The sequence below is a fragment of the Phaenicophaeus curvirostris genome, chromosome 13 (genome assembly GCF_032191515.1).
Source record: "Phaenicophaeus curvirostris isolate KB17595 chromosome 13, BPBGC_Pcur_1.0, whole genome shotgun sequence".
Classification (NCBI taxonomy): domain Eukaryota; kingdom Metazoa; phylum Chordata; class Aves; order Cuculiformes; family Cuculidae; genus Phaenicophaeus; species Phaenicophaeus curvirostris.
This window is the reverse complement of record NC_091404.1, coordinates 15,537,803-15,560,170: the sequence shown is the minus strand read 5'-3', so window position 1 is coordinate 15,560,170 and position 22,368 is coordinate 15,537,803. Positions and strand designations below refer to the sequence as shown.

At 44.1% G+C, this 22,368-nt stretch overlaps 1 protein-coding gene across 3 annotated transcripts in view; it reads left to right on the top strand.

The window, feature by feature from the left end:
- The window catches only part of FGF13 (fibroblast growth factor 13), a 290,946-nt gene that overhangs the window by 59,219 nt on the left and 209,359 nt on the right, over window positions 1-22,368 (top strand). For 2 of the 3 annotated variants that reach the window (XM_069867762.1, XM_069867758.1), the window contains exons 1-2: window positions 5,342-5,489; window positions 6,535-6,687. The exons of the other annotated variant lie outside the window; for it this stretch is intronic. In XM_069867762.1, coding sequence (XP_069723863.1) covers window positions 6,639-6,687 — 49 coding nt within the window. In that variant the 5' untranslated portion in view covers window positions 5,342-5,489; window positions 6,535-6,638. Of the gene's footprint in view, window positions 1-5,341; window positions 5,490-6,534; window positions 6,688-22,368 lie in introns of those variants that run through there. 3 annotated transcript variants of the gene reach the window in all.

The window sequence follows — 22,368 nt, the reverse complement described above, 5'->3', positions numbered from 1 at the left end:
AAAACTATAATGCACAGGATGATGGGCTCTGTGAAGAAGTGCATTTTCCTCTTACTTTGTGCAGTAAAAAGTAGTGAGTGATAGCTATAGTTTGATTTGTTCTTCTTGTTATTATGTTCATGAGGGGTGTGCAACCATCTTCATCCTTTGCTTGTGCTATGAATAGCAGAGGAACCACTTCCAAGGTCTTTCATCTTCATGCTTTCTATAATAAACCTTTCACCAGCCTTGGGAAAGGGTCCTTGGGTGAAAATCTCTTTTGATATCAAGATACTTGGTTTCAGTTAGGGTACTGAATTCTTCCCCCCTTTTTTCCCACTCCACCTGTAAAAGTTGAGTCTGTAGGTGTCTAACAAATGCTATGGAGTAAAAACTTTCTTTAAACTGAAATTATGCTCTCCACTGCCTCACCTGAGAGAGATTGAGCTGCCTGTTATTTTTGCAAGGTCCTAACTTCACCCGCTTTTTGCATGTTTCTGCATTTGTGCAAACTTCAGGAGAGGTGGAGGAGGTGATAGTAAAGAGTGCAGCTGCAGCCCTAACTGCTTAGCTGGCATCATTGGTTCACAGATGTTCTCAACTGGGTCCTGTCTGGCAGCAGTAGTATGAAGAGACTTCATAAGAGACATTGCATCTTTGAGTTTACCTGTGAAAGCACAGATGAGAAAAAAGGAACCAGTTCAGAGTCACAAAGGTGTTTGTCTGCTTCTCAAGGTTAGCACATAGGTAGTGGCTAAGCCATGCAGTGTTTCAGGCTTTGCTGCCAGTGCTGGCTTTACATAAATGTCCTGCAAAGCACTTGGAGACCTTGTATTGCATTCTCCCTTTGTGATGTTGCTGCCTCATTTACCTACAGATCTGTGTCCTTCATGTTTCCCATGTTCCTCAGTTTTAGTGTGCTGGTCATAAATGGTTATTGGATGTGTAGCGGCTGTGATGTCTGACAGATGTGATGGTACAAAGGGAATGAGATTTCTTAAATAGTTGCATGTGAGAGATGGTCTTTGTACATTAAACCACTACTCTGTGGGCTTTTCTAAAGCTGTAAGAAGAATTTTCTTTTTCTTTTCACTTAGACACCAAAATTAATACCATACTCTGTTACAGAAATGCATGATGGTTTTGTAAACTGTGATCGATGTGGTTCAGCAAATGTATTGAAATGCAGGGAGAAAAGATCATCAAGACTGGTCTATTTTAGACTTCCAATGATCTGGAAGACTTTGATCTCCAGTGCTAAAGGCTTTACATCAGTGTGGTGCTTGATCCAGTAGCCTTGATCGGGATTTGCTTTGCAGTTCACAAAGCTTGATCAGCCAGAGGGATCATTGCATAGCAATGTGAGATGCTCCATTTCCCAGGTGCTGAGCACATTCCTCAGCCCAGAGAAGCGATGCAAAGTGTCAGGGTCGCAGCACAGAATGTTAGATGTCCATTAATTTTAATTGAAATATTCATAGTAAATAGGTGAGAGACTCACTACATGAATATGATCATTACCCCTTACCACTAGTGTCTGCTTAGGGCTTCTCTGTTTATCAGATTGAATTATTTAAAGAAATTAAGCTGCAATCTCCTTACCATCCATTAGCTGGAACCCTATTTGCATGTAGCAGTTGGATTTTGGCAATCAAAACCAGGAAAATTCTGCACAGCAAGCTGTTTGCCAAAAAAAGCTTCTCTGTGTAGCGCTTAAGACTGCGTAGGAATATGAATGGTAAAAATAATATGGGGATCAAATTAAACAACCAGTAAAACAAGGATGAGCCTGCTAAAGATTAGGCTGTGCTTTGCCCTGTGTTTGGTATTACTCTCATCTGTAAATCTTCACAGTTTTTGTTAAAACACACAGCTGGTAGTAAAGAAATCTGTCCTAGCATTCCAGTAAAAACAGTGGCAGGCCAGGCAATGAGGAGATGTGTGATGGATTTATTTGGACTCATTTTATAGGCATCATTGTACAACAGCATCAACAAAACTTTAGAAATGGCCACTTAATCATTGACTTATTTTATCATAATGCAATTGATACCTCTAGATACCAATATGAAGGTAAAATCTGAAATCAGGAGTAAGTACTTGTATTAGTGAGACTTTATCAGGTCTAGAATCTTAGATTTAGGGCCTAATCCTGCTCCACCTGAATGCAGGGAGAGTTTCACTTCAGATTTAACTGGGAACATACCAGGAACCATCATGACAAAGCTAATTCAAACTTACTGGACTGATTTAAAAGCATAACGTAAAATTCCCACTATATAAAAGAACAGAATCTGGACCTTTTACAAACCATTGCCTGCAAAAGAGGAAATTTCAACTTGAGAATAAGCCAAACAACCAAAAAAAAAGTACTCTGAGGAGCAGCGCTGCCACACTGTATCTATGTGAGTTCCAGAAATCCTCAGGGGATATATGTCTCTGTAGATACTTTACAAGGATAGGAAAAGCATGTTCATGGCTTGAGTATGTGTTTAATGGACAAACCATACAGCTACTGGTCATTAAGCAGCAATAGTTGTGTTGTATAAAAGCACTTACGAGTTTACAATTTCAGATTGTAAATGATACCCGACTTACCCAAGCCTGTGCCAAGTTAGAACCTTCTGGGAGATGTTTCTGGGGGAATAAATACACTTTGCAGAGGCACAGCTCTGTGCAGCATGTCAGCTCTGTCGTGTGTGTTTCCAGAGCGATCCTGAGCTGAAAATATTTGGACAGCCCAAATATAATCTGCTATGTGTGTGTCTGGGCTGCAAAAGCCTCATGTTTCACTTCATACTCGGAGCCTGTGAGATCTTGCTGTGCTTGGGGTCTTTGTCCCTCTGGGCAGGAGCGCCCAGAAACCATAAAAGGGTATAGATGATGCTTCAACTGTTCGTGCTGCCTTGCTGTCAGTCGATTTAGTTTAGTTCAAATCTTGGGAAGAGCAGGAAAGATGTGTAGCTACAGTGATCCACTACGTTTGACCTTAAATCCTGTTCTTTTCCTCTCCCCGCCCCCAAGAGAGTCCTGAATTTAAACCTTCCCTCACCACTTAGGTGGATATGGAGCACCTAAACAGTGTTTGCACAGGACAAATCAGATTTCTTTGTATTAAGCTTCACTAAAACTTCTTCCTCCAGGTAGCTTACTTTACTTAGAGGTGCAGAAATTGTTTCTAATTCAGAAACACTGAGAACACTGTCAGTGAGAGGTGGAAGCTCCATGTGAGGGCCACATACAGGCAAGGTTCTGCATAAACCTGGCTGTGGTATGTAGCTTGTTGCATATCAGTTCTGTTACTACCGTGTCCAAGTGCATCTCAGCTTTCACTAGTATAGCTGTAAAGCAATGAGGTGGCACTTTTCCCTACTATAGTTGGGAAAGTGAAGTACAGAGATAATCAGGCTCAAATGAATGTTTAAATACTTACGAGTTAGCTAACAAAATTTTATTGTGAAGCCAGACCTTACATGATTTACCCTAAATCCAGAGGCACTCACATGGAAGCAAGGAGGTGATGAGGGAATCTGAAGACATGAGTCAGTGCCCCAACCTCGTATACCCTCTCCACTAGAATGGTTGTGCCATTGAGAAAGCTTTAAAAGTAAAGGCTGTGCAAATTGTACTCAGATTGCAATAAACCTTCATGCAAATTTCCTTATATCTTGCATGCATAACATGCATATTTTATTACTGTTTTAACTGACACTTCTAAGCTTTTCAAGCTACTAAGGGGAAAAACTAACTCAATTCAAAACAGCAGGCCAAGCTCACTGTGCCCACAAGTAGGTACATTTCCTCCGCAACATGCTGAGCTGCTGACTCTTTCCAACGTTTAGTTTGAATGTAGAAGCCTCATTTGATCAATGTAATAACCTCTCCTGTGAAGCTTAACACACCTCCTGGCAAAGGTGAGAATGACTAACATAAGGCAAGTTCACTGTCATTACTAAGCACAGCATTTATCGGGGGCCTCTGGTGCTGGAAAGACCTCGAACCAGAATTGAGAATTATCTGTAATTTCATCAAAGTTACTACAAGTGCTTTGGAAAATCAGGGTCTGGGTAAGTTGTATTGAACAGCTGAAATCTTGCTGGGGATCGCTGGCTACTTCTGGCAACACTGGCTTAGATAAACAGCAGAATCTCTCCTTCCCCACTCCTCTACTTCCAGCTCCCTGGTTTCAGTGGTCCAAGTTGGACTGGAGAGAAACAGCTAAGAGAAAGCCCAGGTTTTTTTATCCTCTTGGTAGGTTAAAAAAAGAAATAATCACTGAAAAGTCTCGAATAAAACAGCCTTACACTGAGAGTACTCCAAGTCCACCATCATCAGAGGGCTCACTGAATCATAATGTCATTTAGGTTGGAAAAGACCTTTAAACTTGTCAAGTCCAACTATAAACTTAACCCTGCTAAGTCCACCACCAAGCCATGTCTTTGAGTGCCATATGTGTGCACCTTTTAAATACCTCCAGGGATGGTGACTCAATCACCTCCTGGGGCAGTGAATCTCCATGAAGCAAAGCTGACCCTGCCAGGACACTTCCTTGGTTCCAGAAACAGCAGAGGTTGCTCATGGAGCAGACAGATGTATGGAGCTCTGGAGGAGCTGTACTCAAGGACTTGGGGTTCAGTTTTGTACTTTGTGCATTTCTGAGGGAAAATTACTTTAATAAGTGCAATCATGAAGGTGTTCCAAGTGGCAGTTTTGATCCTAGCTCTTCATTCTTAGCTTAAACAGCCCTGATTTTCCTAGTCACACCTGATCTGCAGCCACCTGGGTGAGGTGGGAAGGAGACTTTACCCCATGCTGGGGGCCAGCTGTAGCTCTTTTAGCTCCTTTCCCCAGGTGATGCTCTGCCTCCAGGCAGCCCAGCCACCTCTCCCTTGGGGCTGGAGCAAGGCTGGGACCCCTCCGGGCACGGTAAGCCGATCTGCCTTCAGCTGTCCCCGCCTGGAGCGGAGGGAGGGGGGAAAGGGGAGGAATTTGGCTCCTCTATAAATAAATAAATAGCAGCCGCGCAGCCCCGGTGACCGCTGCCAGCTCCGGAGACCCCCGGCATCTCCCGGCGGGGAGCGGTGCTTCTCCAGCCAGGATAAGCGGGGGAGCGCCCAGAGGCCACGGTGAGGGCCGTGCCCTGAGCAGATTGCCTTCCCCCGAGGGGTTTCCAGCTCTGCCTTGTTCCCCGCTGGTCTCGGTGAAATCCATCGAAGTGTGAGCCGCCCCCCCCCCCGCCAAATAGCCGACTTCTTTCTTTGGGGGTGGGGTTAGGGGGGGGTCCGCACCCAGGGGCTCCCGCAGGCTCTTTGCGGCTCGCTCTTCCCAGCACTTTATTTTGGGCGCTGCCGAGCAGGGCCAGGCTCCAAGGGGTGCCGGCTGCATCGGGTTTCCCCCCCCTCTCCCTCCCTCCTCCGCCTCCCTCCGCCCCTGCCCCGCGGTGCCTCTCGAAGGAAGTTTTGCCCCCGCGGAGAAGGACGGGGCGGGGGGGACGCGGTTTTGTCGCGCAGGTGAGAGGAGCTGCGGCTGCTCTTGGGGTGGGGGGAGGTCCTTTCCCCCGAGGGGAAGGTGGAGGTGGGGGAAAGCGAGCCCTGCTCTGCACCCCGGGGCAGAACCGCAGGGTGGGGGGGAGCGGGACGGCGCGGGCTCGGCGTGTCCCCCGGTTAAGGGGAACTCGATGTCCTTCTTTTCTCTCCAGCCTCCCTCCCCGTGTCCCCCGGTTCTTGGCACTCCGGGACGGCAGCAACAGGCTGCCGGGCTCGGGACCCACAGCCCCGGGACCGGAGCCTCCTCTTTGTGGAGATGCGGGGTGGCAGCGGCTCCCCGAGGGGGGAGGGCAGGCTGGGTTTGTGCCACCCCCCCAGCGCTGGGGACATCGTCCCGGGGCTGAAAGGCAGCAGGGATGCGCGTTGCCCCCCTGGGGACCGCTTCACGGGGGTGCGGGCTGGGTGATGGGGAAGAGGATGGGGATGCGCGGTCCCCGGGGAGGCTGGAAGGGGCAGCTCCAGCCCACCTGGCGAGCGTAAACCTGGAGCCTCTTCTGCAGTGCCGGGGACTCGCGTCCTTCTCCTCCTCCTCCTCCTCCCATCCGCGGCTGCAGCTCTGCTGCTCCATCCCATTATTATTAGCGGAGGATGCGAAAAGAAAGAGAAGAAAAAAAAAAAACCAAACAAACCAACCCAACAAAATCAAAACCCAACACACCCAAGCAAACAACCAAAGCCCCCCCTCCCCTCCCCACCCCCCGCTTTCCCTCCCACCCCCCCCCGGTCGGTGGGACTTCCAGGACCGGCTGCGCTTCCCTGGCCCTGGGGAGGGGAGGCAGAGCCGGGGAGGCGGGGGGAAGGAGGGGGCCGAGGCCAGGCAGACACTGAGAAAATCGCTTTTGTCTCCGGCACGGCGAGCGGCGCAGGGGCCCCCGCTCAGCGCCCCGCTCCGCTCCCGCAGGCACCGCGCCGGGGAGCGGGCAGCTCGCCGGATCCTCATTCTATATATATATATAATTTTTTTTTTTCTCCCCTTCTGTTGGTGTTATTTTTTGCCTTTTCGCCGTAGAGGATCCCCCCACACGCACGCACGCTGCCCCCCGCCCGAGGTTTCTTTGGGTCCAGCCGGAATCCGCGACGCTCCTGGGGATTTTCCCACCCAAGCTGGGGTCTATGAGCGGGAAGGTGATCAAGCCCAAAGAAGAGAAAGATGCTTCCAAGGGTAAGGCAGGCGCAGCCGCTCCCATAAACAGCGTGTTCCCCGGCCCGACTGCGGGCAGCCCGACCTTACCGGGGGGGGGGGAGGCGGGGGGCACAGCTCCGGGCAGAGTCCGTGGCTCGGGGGACCCCCCCATTCCGGTCCCCGGTGCTGCCCCAGCCCCTCGGCACGGGGCGTGTGGGAGCATCTCAATGCGGCACCGGTGGAAGTCGGAGCATCCCCCCCCCCAACCAGCTCCTTCCCACCTCGGCCGCGCCGCCTCCCCTGCCGGGTGCTCGGGTTACGGAGCGGGGACCCGTCGCCATGGAGACGCGGAGGCGGGGGGTGGGGGGCTGGGGGGGTGCGGACCCCCCCTTCGCCCCAAGATGGGGTTGGGAACGGGGGGCTGCCCCAGCCCGGCGAGGCAAGGATGGGGAACCCGCTCCAAGGATGCGTTCCCGGTGCTTGTAGGGATGGGGAACCCGCTCCAAGGATGCGTTCCCGGTGTGTGTGTGCTTGTAGGGGTGGGGAACCCTCTCCAAGGATGCGTTCTGGTGTGTGTGAGATGCAGGGTGTCCCGCTCCAGGGATGCATTCTCGATGTGTGTGCATGCAGGTTGTCCCACTCTGGGGATGCATTCCTAGGAGGTATGTGTGTAAGGGAGTGTGAGTGCAGGGATGGGATGCATGCCTGGGGTGCATGTTTGCATTCAGGGATGGGGTGCCCGCTCCAAGGATGTATTCCCGAGGTGTGATGCAGGGTGTCCCGCTCCGGGGATGCATTCCTGGGGGTGTGTGCATGTGGGAATGGGATGCCTGCCTGGGGTGGGGGTGTGTGCATTCAGAAATGGGGTTGCCCACTCCAAGGATGCATTCCCGAGGTGCCTGTGTGATGCAGGGTGTCCCGATCCAGGGATGCATTCCCAGTGTGTGTGTGTTTGCATGCAGGGTGTCCTGCTCTGAGGATACATCTCCACACAGGTGGTTCTCCCCCTGCATCCCCCGAACAGCTCGCTCTTAGGGGTTACCTTTGTTCAGGGCTATGGGAGGGTGTGCAATTAAGTAGCTGAGGTGTGTGCGCTGCGTAGATCTCCAGTAAGTAGTTTTTCTGTGAAATTGTAGATAAGTCCATGTATCTTCTTAAGGAAGCAGCTGTGTAGTAGGCTGGGGCTCGTGGGGTACCCAGCTGCATGCTCGTGGCCTCCCTGGAAAAGGAAAAAACTGCTCCTTTTTTACTAGTTATATGGAATGTAACGAGCACCTCTCTATTTACTTTTGTAGTGGCCTGAGAGGCCAAATCAAAACAGCTAATAATTTCTTTTTAAACTTCTTGATTTCTTGGTTTTGACAGTTTGTTTAACACTGGTTTTGTGAGACTTTTTTTTGTTTTGTTCTTTTAATGCTCTTCTCCGCCCAACTTTGTCTTTCCAGTTCACTTGTGTTCAGAACTGTAGCATTTGCATCAGATTTTTTTATTATTTTTCACAATAACAAAATACAGTTCACCATTCAGATGCTCTGCAAAACCTTACATTTTCTAAATAAATATTGTTTGCCTTTATGTTACTTTCTTTGATGTTGAGCATTTTTTTTTATGGTGGCCTTATTCACTAAAGTGCTCTTTAAATAATTTATTAAGCAATGCAGAACAAAAGATTCCTGCCTTTCTGAGCAATTATTTTGCATGGTTTAGAACTGTGTTATAATCCTACACAAAAAAAGAATTTACCGCGCTTGTATGAAAGCCTGTCTTTTAAATCAAACTTACATATTCCATTTTGTGATATGATTGCAAGTGTTAATGATACTTAAACTTCATGCTGGAAATTGCTGGAGTATAGGTTTGGGGACACATGTATTTCAAAAGAGGCAAAGGTGTTTGTATCTGCTCTTAATGAGTCAGTAGTAACTTAAGCACTCAAGGCTTTGATTTCTGTGGTGACAGTGTACCAGAAGGTGTATGTTCTGAGAATCCCAAGAAAAACAGCTGATGCTGATACTCTGCATCCAGGAGATGCTGGTACACTCTGAGCTCGTATGAAAACTTTCTTTGTTATCACAAAGTAAAGGTGCAGTTTTAAATACTGGGAGGAGCCAGTAAACGTATGAGGTGGTTTGGTACTGCTGTAGGAAGGTGAGTGATGGTTATGGTCTGTGAAACATCCTTTTAAAAAGGAGCAAGGTACAGTGGTAAGGAGGTACTATTTACCAGTTAATGTATAGGCTGCATGGCCTTCTTCAGCCTCTTGTGTAGTAGATTAAAATAGGCAATGTTTTTTCCTCTGAACCACCTGAATTTTTATTTGGTGATTATAAGTATTACAGCTCTTAATAGGAATGTTTATTTTTGGATCTAACCATACTAAAACAGACTGTTGAGGGGTTTTTTGGTTTTGTTTTTTTTTTTTTTTGATACAGTGAAAGAGTAATTTGCCTGGAAAGGATGGGATACCATTTCCTGAATATTTCTGCAGCTATACTGTGGCACTGGGTATACTTCAGTCCTGACAGAAGCCTGTTTTAGAGTTAGTTAACTACCCTTTCAAAGAACAGTATAACCACATAATTAATTGTGGTGATGTCGTCAGGTACCACATATTCTGTAGGACTTATGATGTAGTTTTAATACCTGTGTTAAAGGCAGGTGTCCCAGGACTGTATTTACATTAAAAAAATGTGGAGTGCTTTGTTAGTGAGAACCATTCAGGAATGAGAAAGCCTGACAGCTTTCTTGTGCATTACAGTGTCATGCACGAGAGGAGACTTTGCTGTAATTCTCTACAGAATTTGGGGGGTGGAGGCATATTCAGCCCTAATGTAGGGAGCTGCTCTGTGGAAGTTGTTGAATGGCACTTTCTACAGGGAGCTTTTGGGGTCGGTCTTTATAGAAAAGCCTGATTGATACAGAACCTTGAGGCAATGGATTTTGGTAGCAATCAGCAGAATCCACTATAAGTAGATACTGTCTTGAAATGGGTGTTTTCATTTAAATTACTCTCTCTCCTAAAGCCTGTGGTGGTGTCAGCTGGGTTGCACAGGTGTAACAGAAGTACCAAAATCTATTTTTAAAGAAAAAAGAGGTTTTTTCCCCATCTCTTTTCTTAAGCTAAAGAGGAAAGTGACTGCTCACTTCAGAGTCTGTCAGCTCCACTTGTAAGTCACGCCTAGAAAACCCCGTGATGACTGTTTTGCTCAAATTTTGTTTGCTTTTAAAGCTGGCTGTGGATGTTTAAGAATTAACTAACTCCATCTAAATAGAGCTTATGGATTAACATAATGAAGTCAGGGATGCACACGTTCACTTTCTGCAAAAATGCTGCATTGACTGTGAATGTAGATGGATAAGATTGACATGGATTGATTTCTTTTTTTTTTTTTTTTTTTAATTGTGTGAGTGTCAGAGAGCTGTAGGACACTGTGTAAGCCCAGGTAGCCTCCGAGCTGTCTTGCAAGTGTAGATTGACAGTGCTGCTGCTCCAGCGTGGAGGCTGTTTGTGGTAGCAAGTGGCGTGTTTCAGAGAGTACCTTTGTCCCATCTGTGTTGGTGGATTCAAGGATGGAGCTGGTTCCCACGTCTCTTCTCACTTCTTTGGGGTTGGCAGAAGTATGAGGATCTGAGTAACAACAGCTCAGCATCCTGCAGCTCTAGTCTGATGGCTGGTAACAGCTCTTCAATGGAGGCTAGTTATGTGCACAAGAAATAACCCTAAGTGTGTTTCCACTGGCAGAATTGATGCTCCCGCTGGTCGGGTTCTTCTCCTGCTGCCTAGCTGGTGTGTGGAGAGCTGTGTGCTTTGCAGGGTGGGTGACATTACCCAACCCCCCCTCAAAAAGCTTTTGCTTTGCACTTTGGGAAGTATATCCAGTGTCGCCAGTGAGCCTTTGAGCTGTATCAAGACAACCCATTTTGAATTAAATACTTTATAACCTTTTATTTGGAGGAGAGGCATGGGGCAGTAGGAGAATATAGGGCATTAGAAAGTGATCCGAGACCTACTGAAATTCTTATGCTTTGGATCTGGGCCTTAAAGTGCTCGTGCTGTCTAGTGTTACAGCCAGACTTTTTCCAGAGGCTGCTTTGCAATTTGTGTGGCTCCTCCAAGGAGAATCTGAAACTAAATCCGGGAAACGGATTCGCCTGTATTTGTTTTTCTTTTTACTGGTTGGATTATATACCGTTGCCTTCCCCATCGATGCAGACATAGCGGGGTGGGTGTGCGTGTCTTTTTCCTGTCACCATGCTCTCACTGCAAGAAACTTCAATAGCTTTGCCCTGAAGTCTGATAACCCCAGCCATAAGCAGTGAGAAAATGCAGAGTATATTTTCTTCTCCAGAAAGAAAAATAGGAGCATTTTAGAAGCTGATAGCTTCTAATCTGAGAAAAGTGTATTGAAATAGTGACAGTGAGGGTGAAGACTTTGGAAGTATATGTACTATTCTAATTCAGTGACAGCAGAAAACAAAGCACTTAAAGAAAGAACTTGGCAGAAAAAAAAGGAGTCTGAATTTTGAGGTATCTATTACAGCTTTTCCTGGCTTTATGGGAATATAGTATAATGCAGCTTATGATTGAAAGATCTGTAGAAAAGCTGACAAAAATAAAGAAGCTGATCTCAACAGTTATATTTCTATAGTACTGAATCATGAGAAAGCAACTTACTTCAGGGACTGAAGAAGAGCAGCACAGAGGCAATGTGTAAACTGACCGTGTCTTGGTCTGAGTCCACTGAATCAAAATTAGCAGCAAATACGGACTTCCATGAGAAAGGGGAAGGGAGCATGATGTTAGCATTCCAATCTGCTGCTTGGCTGGCTCAAGTGGGAGGCAGGGCATCTCTTTATATTGTTATGGGAAATTTGGGTGCCAGTTCTTTTGCATCCCAGACAAAAAGGCCCACCAAACTTCACCACCAGCTGCTGTTTGACACAAGAACTTCAATCTCTGTTTAGGCAGATGTTTGCCAGCAGTAGACTGGGTCTCATTGTGGTCAATTGGTGCTATTGACTTGTGTATCAGAACTTGTGTTTGTATCATAAACATTTAATTACACTAAAGAGTGAGTAGTTAAACTCAATGCTTTTATTTTGTTCACTTCACATTAGAAATCTCTGTGCCTCCTGTCTGAAATTTGAGATTGTGGATCAACTTTGAATCAATGCCTGCATCGCCCACTGGAAAGTGGCAGCCAAAATCTGAGGCACGGCCCACCCCATCCTGGATATTGATGCTGCAGGTTACAATAGATACTCAGCTCTTGGCTGAGGTCCTGATCCATTCAAAATTCCTGTTGACACCAGTGGGAGTTCTCTGTGTCTGCTTGTGGCATTGCCTCTGATTAGTGGGTGGTTGTTAATGTGCCCATGCTTGGAATATTTACAGTAACTACCTCCTGTTATGACTCATTATCTGTGACTGGTTTTGGTTCCACAAGCTGCAGTAACTCTTTATAAAATACACATGTATAAAAGAAACATCCTTCACTCTAAATCCCAAGACAGCGGCCCCTGGCATCTGTTGGTAAAACACCTGCAATTAAAAAATGGAAGTGGCCTTTGAAATCAAGATGCCGGTGCATTCATGCTGATGCTCTGTGGTTGTTTTTAGTGTTAGCTAAAGGAATCCACAGTAAGGCAGTATTTCTAGGGACAAGCTCTAAACTTCAGGGATTGTTATACTGTATGTTCTTGTATGGCTGCTCTTCATGGCAAAGAACTTGTCTTGTTTGGAAGGTAATAAAAGATGGTAAACTTCTTTTGCTTCTAGAGGAAAACTTAGTAGTTGCTTCCTGGCAGGTGCCAAATCTCATCTTTAGTGGAAAGACTCCCTGGCATATGAATCCTGGGGGATGAGTAGTCCCACAGAACATTGCAGGGGGCTGCAAAAGGGTGACTACCAGCATCCACAGCAGATGCATAAGGATTTGTATGGCTCAGGCTTCTGGCATCCCTGATCTGTGGCCACCCACAATATGCTGGAGACTTGTCATTAGATGTATTTGTACCATGTACTGTTATTTCCTGCAAGGCATTGGTCTTACCCCTATGCTTTGGGGATTTTGTGATGCAATGTAGTCCTGGGTCAAATGGATGTTATTTTTCTTCCTCTGTTCCTCGTTTTGTGTTGTTGCTAGAGTGTGTTTAGGAAAAGATAGCTCCAAATTTATATGAACCATTTTCTCTGGAGCAAAGACATGGCAAATTCAGTCTCTTCTCTGCAAGCAGTGAATCCATGCTTTTAAAAAGTCCTTTGTGAATCTTGATGTGTGGTCAATCCTGCGTGCTAACAAAACATTTTTAAGTCTGGGAGGACAAGCTTCCCATCCTAGGTGACCTACAGCTAAGTATTTTTAGACCAAGATCTTTGTGTTGGAGTCAATGTGTATTGGAGACAAAAAATTGCTCTGTTTTACCCTGAGATTAAGAGGTGCTTACGTTTTATGTGATTTGGTTGTGGAAGCTCTTCTGGATTCAGTGGTTTCAAATCTGTTTTTTGGGACTGAAGCTTTCCTAGCCACTAGGATCCCTATTAGTTGAGCCTATCTCCAGGGTCTGTGTGCCATAAACATTGTTTTCCTCTCCTCGGCTTTGTTAGCCTAACAAAATTCCCCACTTTTCCATTCATGTCTTGACCAAGCTTGCATGAAAAGACATATGTTTGAAAACAAAATGAAACAACTAAAGGAGTAAAGGAGTATGTTATTTACAATAATACTTCTTTTTTTTTTCTTTTTTTTTTTTCTTTCTTTTGTATGGTAACGGGTGAAGGATTTCCCTGAATTGTCTGATCTGGTTTCTTACTCACTGTTTGTATTGTTTTGCTGAAATAAAAGCAGGTGAAAATAATTTGAATTGCACCCTCAGGCAGGTAACAATTCAGTTCTTCTCAGGAAGAGAGTGTAAAGTGAGACTGTCCTCCACTTAATTAGTTTTGTGAGAGTGATGTATAAGGCAAGGTCAGTCCTAAACGAAGAAAGGGCTGGCATGTATTGAATGCTGCTTACGTTGTTTGAATAATTGGAGCATCACTCTGAGGTGGGAGGGAGCAGAGGGACTGAGATGAAGTGGGAAGAAGAGATATTCCTGAAATAGCAATTGAATTGACATTGGTCTGGGTTGCATCATGCATGCGCTGTTCAAGATCGACTAAATCCAAACTAATGGTGGTTCATTACCTTTGACACTGTGGTTGTGATTGAAGCTGAAATGAAGGTGTATTTATAGACATTATTCTGTTCCATGGCCCAAGTAATATTTAGCTGCTTTTCAGCTGAAGCTTAATGTAATTGATAGGAGGCTCTGTTGGTTGCTTTAAGAATAATTTTTTTAACCAGTACTTGGTAACTAAAAGCACATGTATCAAAAATACCACCCGCTTTAGGACAAATTTCTTTTGGCTTAGCAGGATCCAATCAAACTTGAACACGGTGTAATCCTCATCTGACCCAAGTGGTCGACAGGCATTTGCTGGCTTTTGTGAAGTGACTGTTACTTCTCTGCATGTCACTTGGATGCCAGTACAGGGAACCCAATAGCGCTGCTGTACTGCTTTGGTTGGCTTCTCTCTCTCTTCTGTGTAAGCTTTAACAACTCCTCCCACCTCCCCAGCAATGCAGCAGGGATGAGGAATGGGGGTTGTAGCCTGTATTTGCAAATCTGGTGATAATTAGCACTAAACTGGCTTTGTTTTATTTTTGTGTCAATTTTGTGTATTGAATCCTTGGAGCTTTTCCTCTTCTGTTAAAATTTAAGGGAAAATTCACCTTTAAGAGTATTTCTGTTTTTTGTTAAATAAAAGGAAAAAAAGTGCAGGACTTGAAGGATAAAATGGGAATAAGGTATGAAAGAACCAGGAAGGGAAGTTTAACAGAAGGACAGGGAGGATGGCTGGTGGGAGAAGGGAGTGTTGTAGAATGAGCTTCAAGTGATCTGCAGCCAGTTTCAAACGCTCTTACCTGCCCAGCAGGCACACAAGTGGAGAGCTTTCTTCTGATTTTGTTTTTATCAGTCATTTTTTCAGGAATAATCAAAATCTAAGAAGGGGCTAGGAGCTCCCACCCCATTCCTAGCACCTGTATGTAGCTCACTGCTATTGGCTGCAATGTTTGCTCGAGTAGCTTAGGCTGGATTTACTTCCATGCACTGTCAATGTGCTGTCAAACTACTTATACAGAAACATTTATTTCCTTGGATTTTACATCTACTGTGGATTTCTGTACAGCTCTTTTATGTTCAGTAGACAAAGAAGTTTCTTATGGTGCTCTTATATCTCATCTGGCCAAGCTGTGCTACAGTTCTGCCTTGAAAATGTTAATTTTTTTAATTGTAATTATATACAGTGCTCTGAGCTGCTGTCACTTCTACTTTGTTCCTCAGAGTTCTGCAAGAGAATAAGAAACTCTGGTGGAGCCAATTGTCACTGAAAGCCATTGTCACTTCTTATGGGGTGCAGAGCTGGAATACCTGAATTGTGAAAGTCTCTTTTTCTAGTGAAATAACGATGTGGTGGTATTTTGGGGAGGCGTGGTATTGGTGGGATTTGTAGGCATGTGCATTTTTGGGGGGAATCATGATTTGTAATTATTTAAGACCATCATATAGTGCAGGTGCTCCATCCTATCCTGTGCTGCAGAGGTTTAAGTAATATGTCTTCTGACTGTAAATAGGAGAAAGGTCTCTGGAACCGTGCTGATGTACAATCAGTGCAGGTTTGTCATGTGCTCTACTTTACGTTTGCTTCTCATCTTGCATACCAGTGACTGAATGTTCAGAGCCTGCCAAAAATAGCTTACTGTTTTCAAGTGATTGGGCAAGGAGAACTGGAACGACTTGCTTGTCTTTTCCCTTCTTCCCTCCGTGCCCCGTGTTTGTTTTCTGAAGAAAGGATGTTATTGTTTAACTTTATTCTGGTGGAAGTTAATAAAAAGTGGTAAAAGAGAAATAAGTCAAAAGGAATCCAATAGCAAGTCTTTTCCTGATCACCTAATAGGAGGGCTGAGCAGCAGAAAGACTGTGATGCCAGTTTCAGGAGCTGGGAAAAGATTTCAGGGATGAAGTGTGACTGGTTTCTGTTCCACCCCGGTGTCAGGATATCCCCTAGCTAGGGAGACCAATAAAGCAGTAAGTCTGCTTTATGGGGGAGCTTGGTTGGTATATGGCCTTAGAGCTTACAGACTTGTGTTACTTGGCCCCTGGGAAGCTGCATCTTTGGTTTCCTTGGCTAGAAGAGGGGTTTTTGTTCATTCTATCACGTGATTTCTGGGATGCCGAGAATAACAAAATGGTATAAATAATAGTCTTTTCATACAGGGTATCCAGTGGTAGGCAATAGAAAGGAGTGAAAGCTTTATTTCTGTTCATGGAGTAACTCGTACAAGGAGAGGACAGCACAGAAGACAGGAGGAAGGTAAAATGGTATGTTTTTCCTAGTGGTGTGTTCAAGAACAGTAGATGTTATTGTTTAGGATACTTGATTTAAGTGGCAGGGTTATGCAGAGCTGTGAAATATGTCGTTTCTGTTTCATGACAACTTTAAGGGTTTAAACATTTGTATTTGTTCCCTCACTGGGACCTTGGAAAAACTTTTTTTGAAGCTACTCAGGAGAAAGAGGCATGCCAGAAGTATTATAAAGAAAAAGAGGTCATAGATTTTCCATTTGTGACCTTGTTCCACACTTGATCCAAGAAGCCCTCCAGTCAAAGCTAGGAAGTTTTTGCAAGGCTCTTGAGTATGATCAGAAAAATTGGTTAGGCACTTCTGAACAGTGTTAGGAATAGATTTTGGCATATACGAGTTTCTCACAAAGCACGTTTTCAAGTCAGTGGTGTGGAGGATGGCAGTAAGCTTTGTAGCGAGGCAGGAAGGTTTTACGTGTGTGCCTTTTGTAATGCAAGTGTCTTGTTTTTATTTCTTTGCACACTGAATGATGAAGGATGAACTTTGAATTGCATTGCAATTTTTGGAAGGAGTAAGAGGTACCCAGGTGAAGGAGATGAAGTGTGATGGAGTGGCAGGAGAAAGCAAATCCTGTGAAACTTTGATAGAAAATTAGCTTTGAAAGGCCTCTGGAGAGCATGAACAAGCTGAGAAATGTAATGGAAGAGGGGATATTATAGGCATAATTTGTCACTGTTTTCAGGAGGGTAATAACAGCCTAGCTATGTGTTTTCCTACTGCCGAGCATGGATTTATGAAGACTAGAAAAGATGCGATGGGAACATCCTAAGACACAAAGTGATCAGTGAAAAGGGCTTCAGTGGAGCCAGGGTTAAAGGAAAGAAGAAGTTAGTAGTGACCCAGAGATGGAGACAGAGAGGCACGAGGAGGAAAAGGAGCTTATGAATTTGCTGCAACTCCAGGGCTTTTCATAAAAGGAGCAAGGATATTGGTTTATCCTCACACTTGGCAGGAGATGACAAAACCATTATCGTTTGAGCCACTGAAGCTGTTGCAAATATTGAGAATATAAAGAGAAATACCTTTGCATACCAGGTTAACTCACTGAGTTGAGTGCCCAGGAAGGTTTTCCACTGGTTGGATGTTTTGAAGATTGCAAGAAAAGCATCCAAATTGTAAAGTGGCAAGTGAGGCTGAACTTCTAACTGGGAGAGACAGAACTAGGCTTACAAATATCTATGCTAAAAATAGAAGGAGGAAGACCCAGCTCTGTGTGGTGTATAGTAATCTGGACAGTCAGAGCTAAAGGATCTAAGAAATCTTCTGTCATCTAGCCTGAGTTTTCACTTCTGCAATGTACTAAATGGGGACTATCTTCATGGTGTTTAATAAAAACTCGATCCTGTGTATACGGGTTCAAACACCTGAGAATGAAACTAGTTGTAGTTGTTTAAATGAAGCCTTCAAACTGGCTTCCTTATATGTTTGAGTTTCACGGAATCTGATTCTCTACTTACAATTTAAGAAAAGAATAATTCTGTCCTCGACTTGCACTAGCACCAGGTGCAGAAGTATGCTACCCTAATAACCATCCTGTGGAAGCCCACGTGTTGCACCAGTGTCAGGGATCCTTCTGACATCCAAAAGTGAAGACTGGAATTGCTACTTGGCTTTGTTTGTTTTATTTTTTGTTAAAGCTGGGGAATTCTGAGGATAAATACATTTCCTGGTGTGATGAGGGTGATGTAGGGGTACACGCAGATTTCCATTGAATTCAAAGTGTACGCGTCTACCAGTCTTACCTGAGTAATCATATCAGATATAACTATTTGGGATTTGGAGGCCAAATTTTGCTTTTGCTAATAAAGCACCTTGAATGAAAATTTAGGCACTTTTATTTTCTAAAGGCACAAAAAGGGTTAATTTCTGTAGTAGTACTGAAAGCAAAGAAACCCTGACAGTCCCATCTTTGAAACTGTTAGTAGTAATACCAGGCTGTAGTGAAAGTCTGACAACTTAAAACACTGCAAAACCCCTTGACAGTCTGTCCTGCAAGGTGCCAAGCATCTCTAATTTCCATTTTCAGAAAACCCTTAGTACTGTGGTTTGGGTCCCGTTATCAGTGGATGTCATGTATTCCTGTCATGTCATGTTCCCGCTATCACAAATTCTTACATTAAATGTATTTCAGACGGAGCAATTGGCTGTGTATGAGGAAGACTGAGTGAGTGACAAAAGGCTTATAAAAGAAATCAACAGAACATAGCACGCTTCCATCCCTCTCATTCAGACATGTATGAATGAGCTGTTTGTCAAGGTAGTACCTCTGTCACTAAGAGGAGAACGTAATGCATTACTCCTCTTTCATAAAGGTGGTAAAATTGTTGCTGTTAATTCCTCAGCACATTATTACACTGTATGTGAAACACCCAATTCTTTTATATTACTTTTCTTAAAACGCTTTGGCCTTCTTGGTAGACTCTAATTACTGTTTTTATTACTGCTTTAAACCTTTTCAGCTACCATTGTGCGCATATTTGCATGCAATAGAATAACTCTGCAGGTAAGAGATTTGATAGCATATCTGTGTTTATTTGGGTGACATCTTATAAATAACAGAAATTGAACCAGCTTAGATTGAAACATGGTTTGTGCTGCTCAGTATCAGTCTTGCTGAGTAACATCCTCAGTGGGAGCATGACAGACTTGGCATTTCTTGGTGCTGACTGCTGTTGTGATGAATGAAGGATGAATATTTTAATATCTGGTCTTTTTTTTTTTTTCTTTAGGAAAAGTAGTACCTTTGCGTTGAATCAATGTTGTGTTTTAACATAAGTCTGAAGATAGCTAGAAGCAGCGGTAAATTTTATATTAAGGCTTGATTCTGTGGTGTGGGCAGGTTCTGTGTGTAGGACAAATTGCCCTGATAGCTCTGGTGATTTTAATGGAGACTTAAGTACGTAAGATAAATAGAATCCTGTGTTTAGTTTGCAGCTTCAAAGATCACCTGGAAGATGTTGCAACTGAAACAGTGTGGCATGAAGTTTTTTGGTGTACTATGCTGGATGGCCTTGGAGGCAGCTGCTGCCTCTCTGCTGCTTTTCCAGTTCTGCCGTATTAGTGTGTGCTTCAAAACTTGGCTTTAGGAATTATGGTATCTAAAGTCCATAATTCAGCCTCTTCCATTCTCTTCATATTTATCCTCCTTTACTTATATTTTGCCCTTGTCCACAAGCATAAGGAGTATTGACTCAAAGGTCTTGAAGGATGGTCAATACATTGATACAGTGGGAATAAAGTGCCTTTAAAAAGTGGTGACATCAATTTTTGACCCTGACTGTCTAGTACTGCCACAAAGTATGGAAAAGTTAGTTTTATATGCATTTTCATACTTGCAGTAATCTATAGGATGTCTGTGTTTTACCATGTAGAGAAAATGGCTCATGCTTTATAAAGTCAAGCTAATGCTACTTTGATTAGTGTGAGTTTATTGCCAGATAAACAATATCTTTATATGGAACATGACTCTGCTTGTAGGCTTAATACCCTGGCTACACTGATATGAAAAATCAGTGGGTTGGGTGATGATTAGGCCCAGCTAACACGGCGTCTCAGAGCACCAGGCAGTTTGAAGCTTACAATTGAACTGTGGGATGAATCCAGATCTGCCTTTGTTTTGAACTTTTAAGTCTCATAGCAATGAAGTGGGCTGCCCTAGTCTGCCCAGCTTTATTTTCCAAGATGTAATTATTCCTTGCTCACTGACTTGAGTAAATCAATTAAAACTTTGTGTGTGTGTAACAAGGCTTTGGCGTAAGCTAATTGATCAGGACATGCAGGCATATGAGTAAGGCGTGGGGAAGATTTTAAAGTAGAAGACTGGAACTCCATGAGCTTTCTTTTGATGTAGTGTGGTGGTAGCTAAGTTCCTATATTCTGTAGTAACAGGATTTTCCCTGCATGCTCTGGTACTAAACACTCCCCTTTGCTTGTACTCAGGTTTGTCTCTTCTCAGCCTGTCCTATAGGAATTAGGTTGTGCCTTGATCCCTTTTGCTTTGTCTGGAAGAGATGTTAAAGGTACATGTGAAGGGAACCTCAAACAGCAAAGACTTCTGGTTGTCCATCTCTTTCAGTAGGCTAACATGGTTCATTGATTATTTCCTGCACCTTGGATACCTCTGGAAACTGCTCCCTTTTTCAGATTCTCTGCCTCTGTGGGATGCTGTCCTCAAGCTGAGGTGGGATCACAAACACGTAAATCCTTCCTGTGCTTTTGTAAGGACTTCATAAATCACAAGGACCTACTTTTGATTGGTCTAAAGTACTGGAAGGCGCAGCAAAAAGGGCATGTGCACCTTGCCAATGTTTCCTGCAAAGAAAAGTTCCTCCCTTAACCCCAAATTGGTAATTTGTCCTACCCACAGTGTCTTGACGCAGCTCACATGGCACATCTGTTGTTGGGCAGGGGGATGGCAGCTTGTACCACCAGAGCAAGCACGTGGGAAGAGGCAGGAAAATCAGCCTCTGTTAAGGACCCAGTCTTCCAGTTGGTCACTCCACAATATTTTTAAAGTTACAATAGTTCCTCACCCTTGCTTTTTCTTCCCTAGAATAATATCTTTATTCAAGCTGCATGTGAACTATTGGGAATTAATGAGTTGGGATCCTGAACCTGATGTGGTGGTAGGTATTGCTTGCTGCAAGCTCTTCCCTTTCAGGCCCAGAGGAAGAGCTGGTGAAAAGCAGTGTTGCCAAACCTTATTTTTAGCTTCTGTCCTATGGGGATATTTTTTGTTGTTGTTTGATTGTTTGGAATTTTTTTAGATTTGGACTGCTCCTGTCAGGGGTGCTCAGAACAGCATCGTGTTGTGTGGTTTTGCTATCAGTATTACTTGGTGGTCCAGCCTGCTTGGCTAAGTGCCCTGTGGCTGATGTATCTGTGCTGTTGATGTGACTGACATGCTGCTTTTGTTGCAAGGCTTCTTGTAAAATAAGCATAGTGCCTTGGGCAAAATTAATTTCTTGGTATTGATGTAGTTATTGCATTCTCTCCTCCAGCCCCTTGCAAATATTGCTGTTGTCACATTGACTGCATTTTATTGTCCTGGACAAAGACAGCTGAGGCGATTCTGTAATGCAGATGGCATATAGATATGTAGGGTGTCCTTGGGAGACTCATCCCGCAGCCTGATGTGGCACTTACCAGTCTAATGGGATATTTCTGTTTGGTTTTGTGTTCCTGGCATTCCCACTCTGCTTGGTTAGGTGAGAGGACTTGCTTTCTAGGAAACATCTGTAGTGCTCTATACAAAGTGCTTTTGTCACATGCTCACTGAAAACGCTTCTCTGGAGAAAATTTGGCTGAAACTGCTTTATTTATTTTTTTTTTTAAATCTTTATTGATTATGTATCTTTGCATGCTTATTTTTTGGCTTCCCTTTAAGTTTTCCTCTTTCCCTCCTGGTTTTATTCTTGCTCTGGGCCAGGCTCGCTGTCAGATAGGCATGATGAGTTGATACAAATCCTGTGCCCACAGTGTGGACCAAGCTCTCTTGTCTTTCCTTCTGTTACTATTAATGCCTTCCTCCATCTCTTCCAGCCCCTTCCCTTGTCATGCTGACAGATAAATTGGAAACCAACTACAACTCTTCACTAGCAGTATTTTGCCTAAGGTGCTTACAATCGACTAAAACTGACTTAGATCATGATTTTAATTAGCTTGATTTTTGCCATTGACTATAGGAAAAAAAAGAGCTATTCTAGTCCCTCTTCATCCTTGGTAAATTTTATTAAGCCGTCCGTGGTTTTAAAATCCTCAACAACTTTCAGCATAGAGAGGTAAGTGTTTGAGTGAGGCTTATCTTGAGATGCTGATGCACTAGTGGTATTTAGTTTCTAGTGGGTAACAATAGTCCTGTTTGGCCATGCAGAAAATTGCCAGTTTGAGGGGACATGACAGTTATTGATTACTGTAAGAAGTAGTTTTTCATATGAGATTGAAGGTATTTAAATGCCAATTTCCTACTTCTGTTTCAGTTGTACTACCTGTAATATTTTTCTCCTTGGACTGCTGGTCCTCGCTTTTAGAAGCAATGGAGGATTATTCAGCACCCGTAACTGCAGAGATGAGTGATGACATGTGTTTGTGCTGTTTGGCTGTAGGACGAGAGTAGTCAGTTTGCTTTAATTTTTAATGCTTTGATTCTCTGGCAAACACCAGAGGTGTTGAAACTACTCACTCATGCAAAAAATAAATTATGCATGCATACAGGTTTGGTGCCTGAAGGCATTTTCACAGGGTGCACCTTC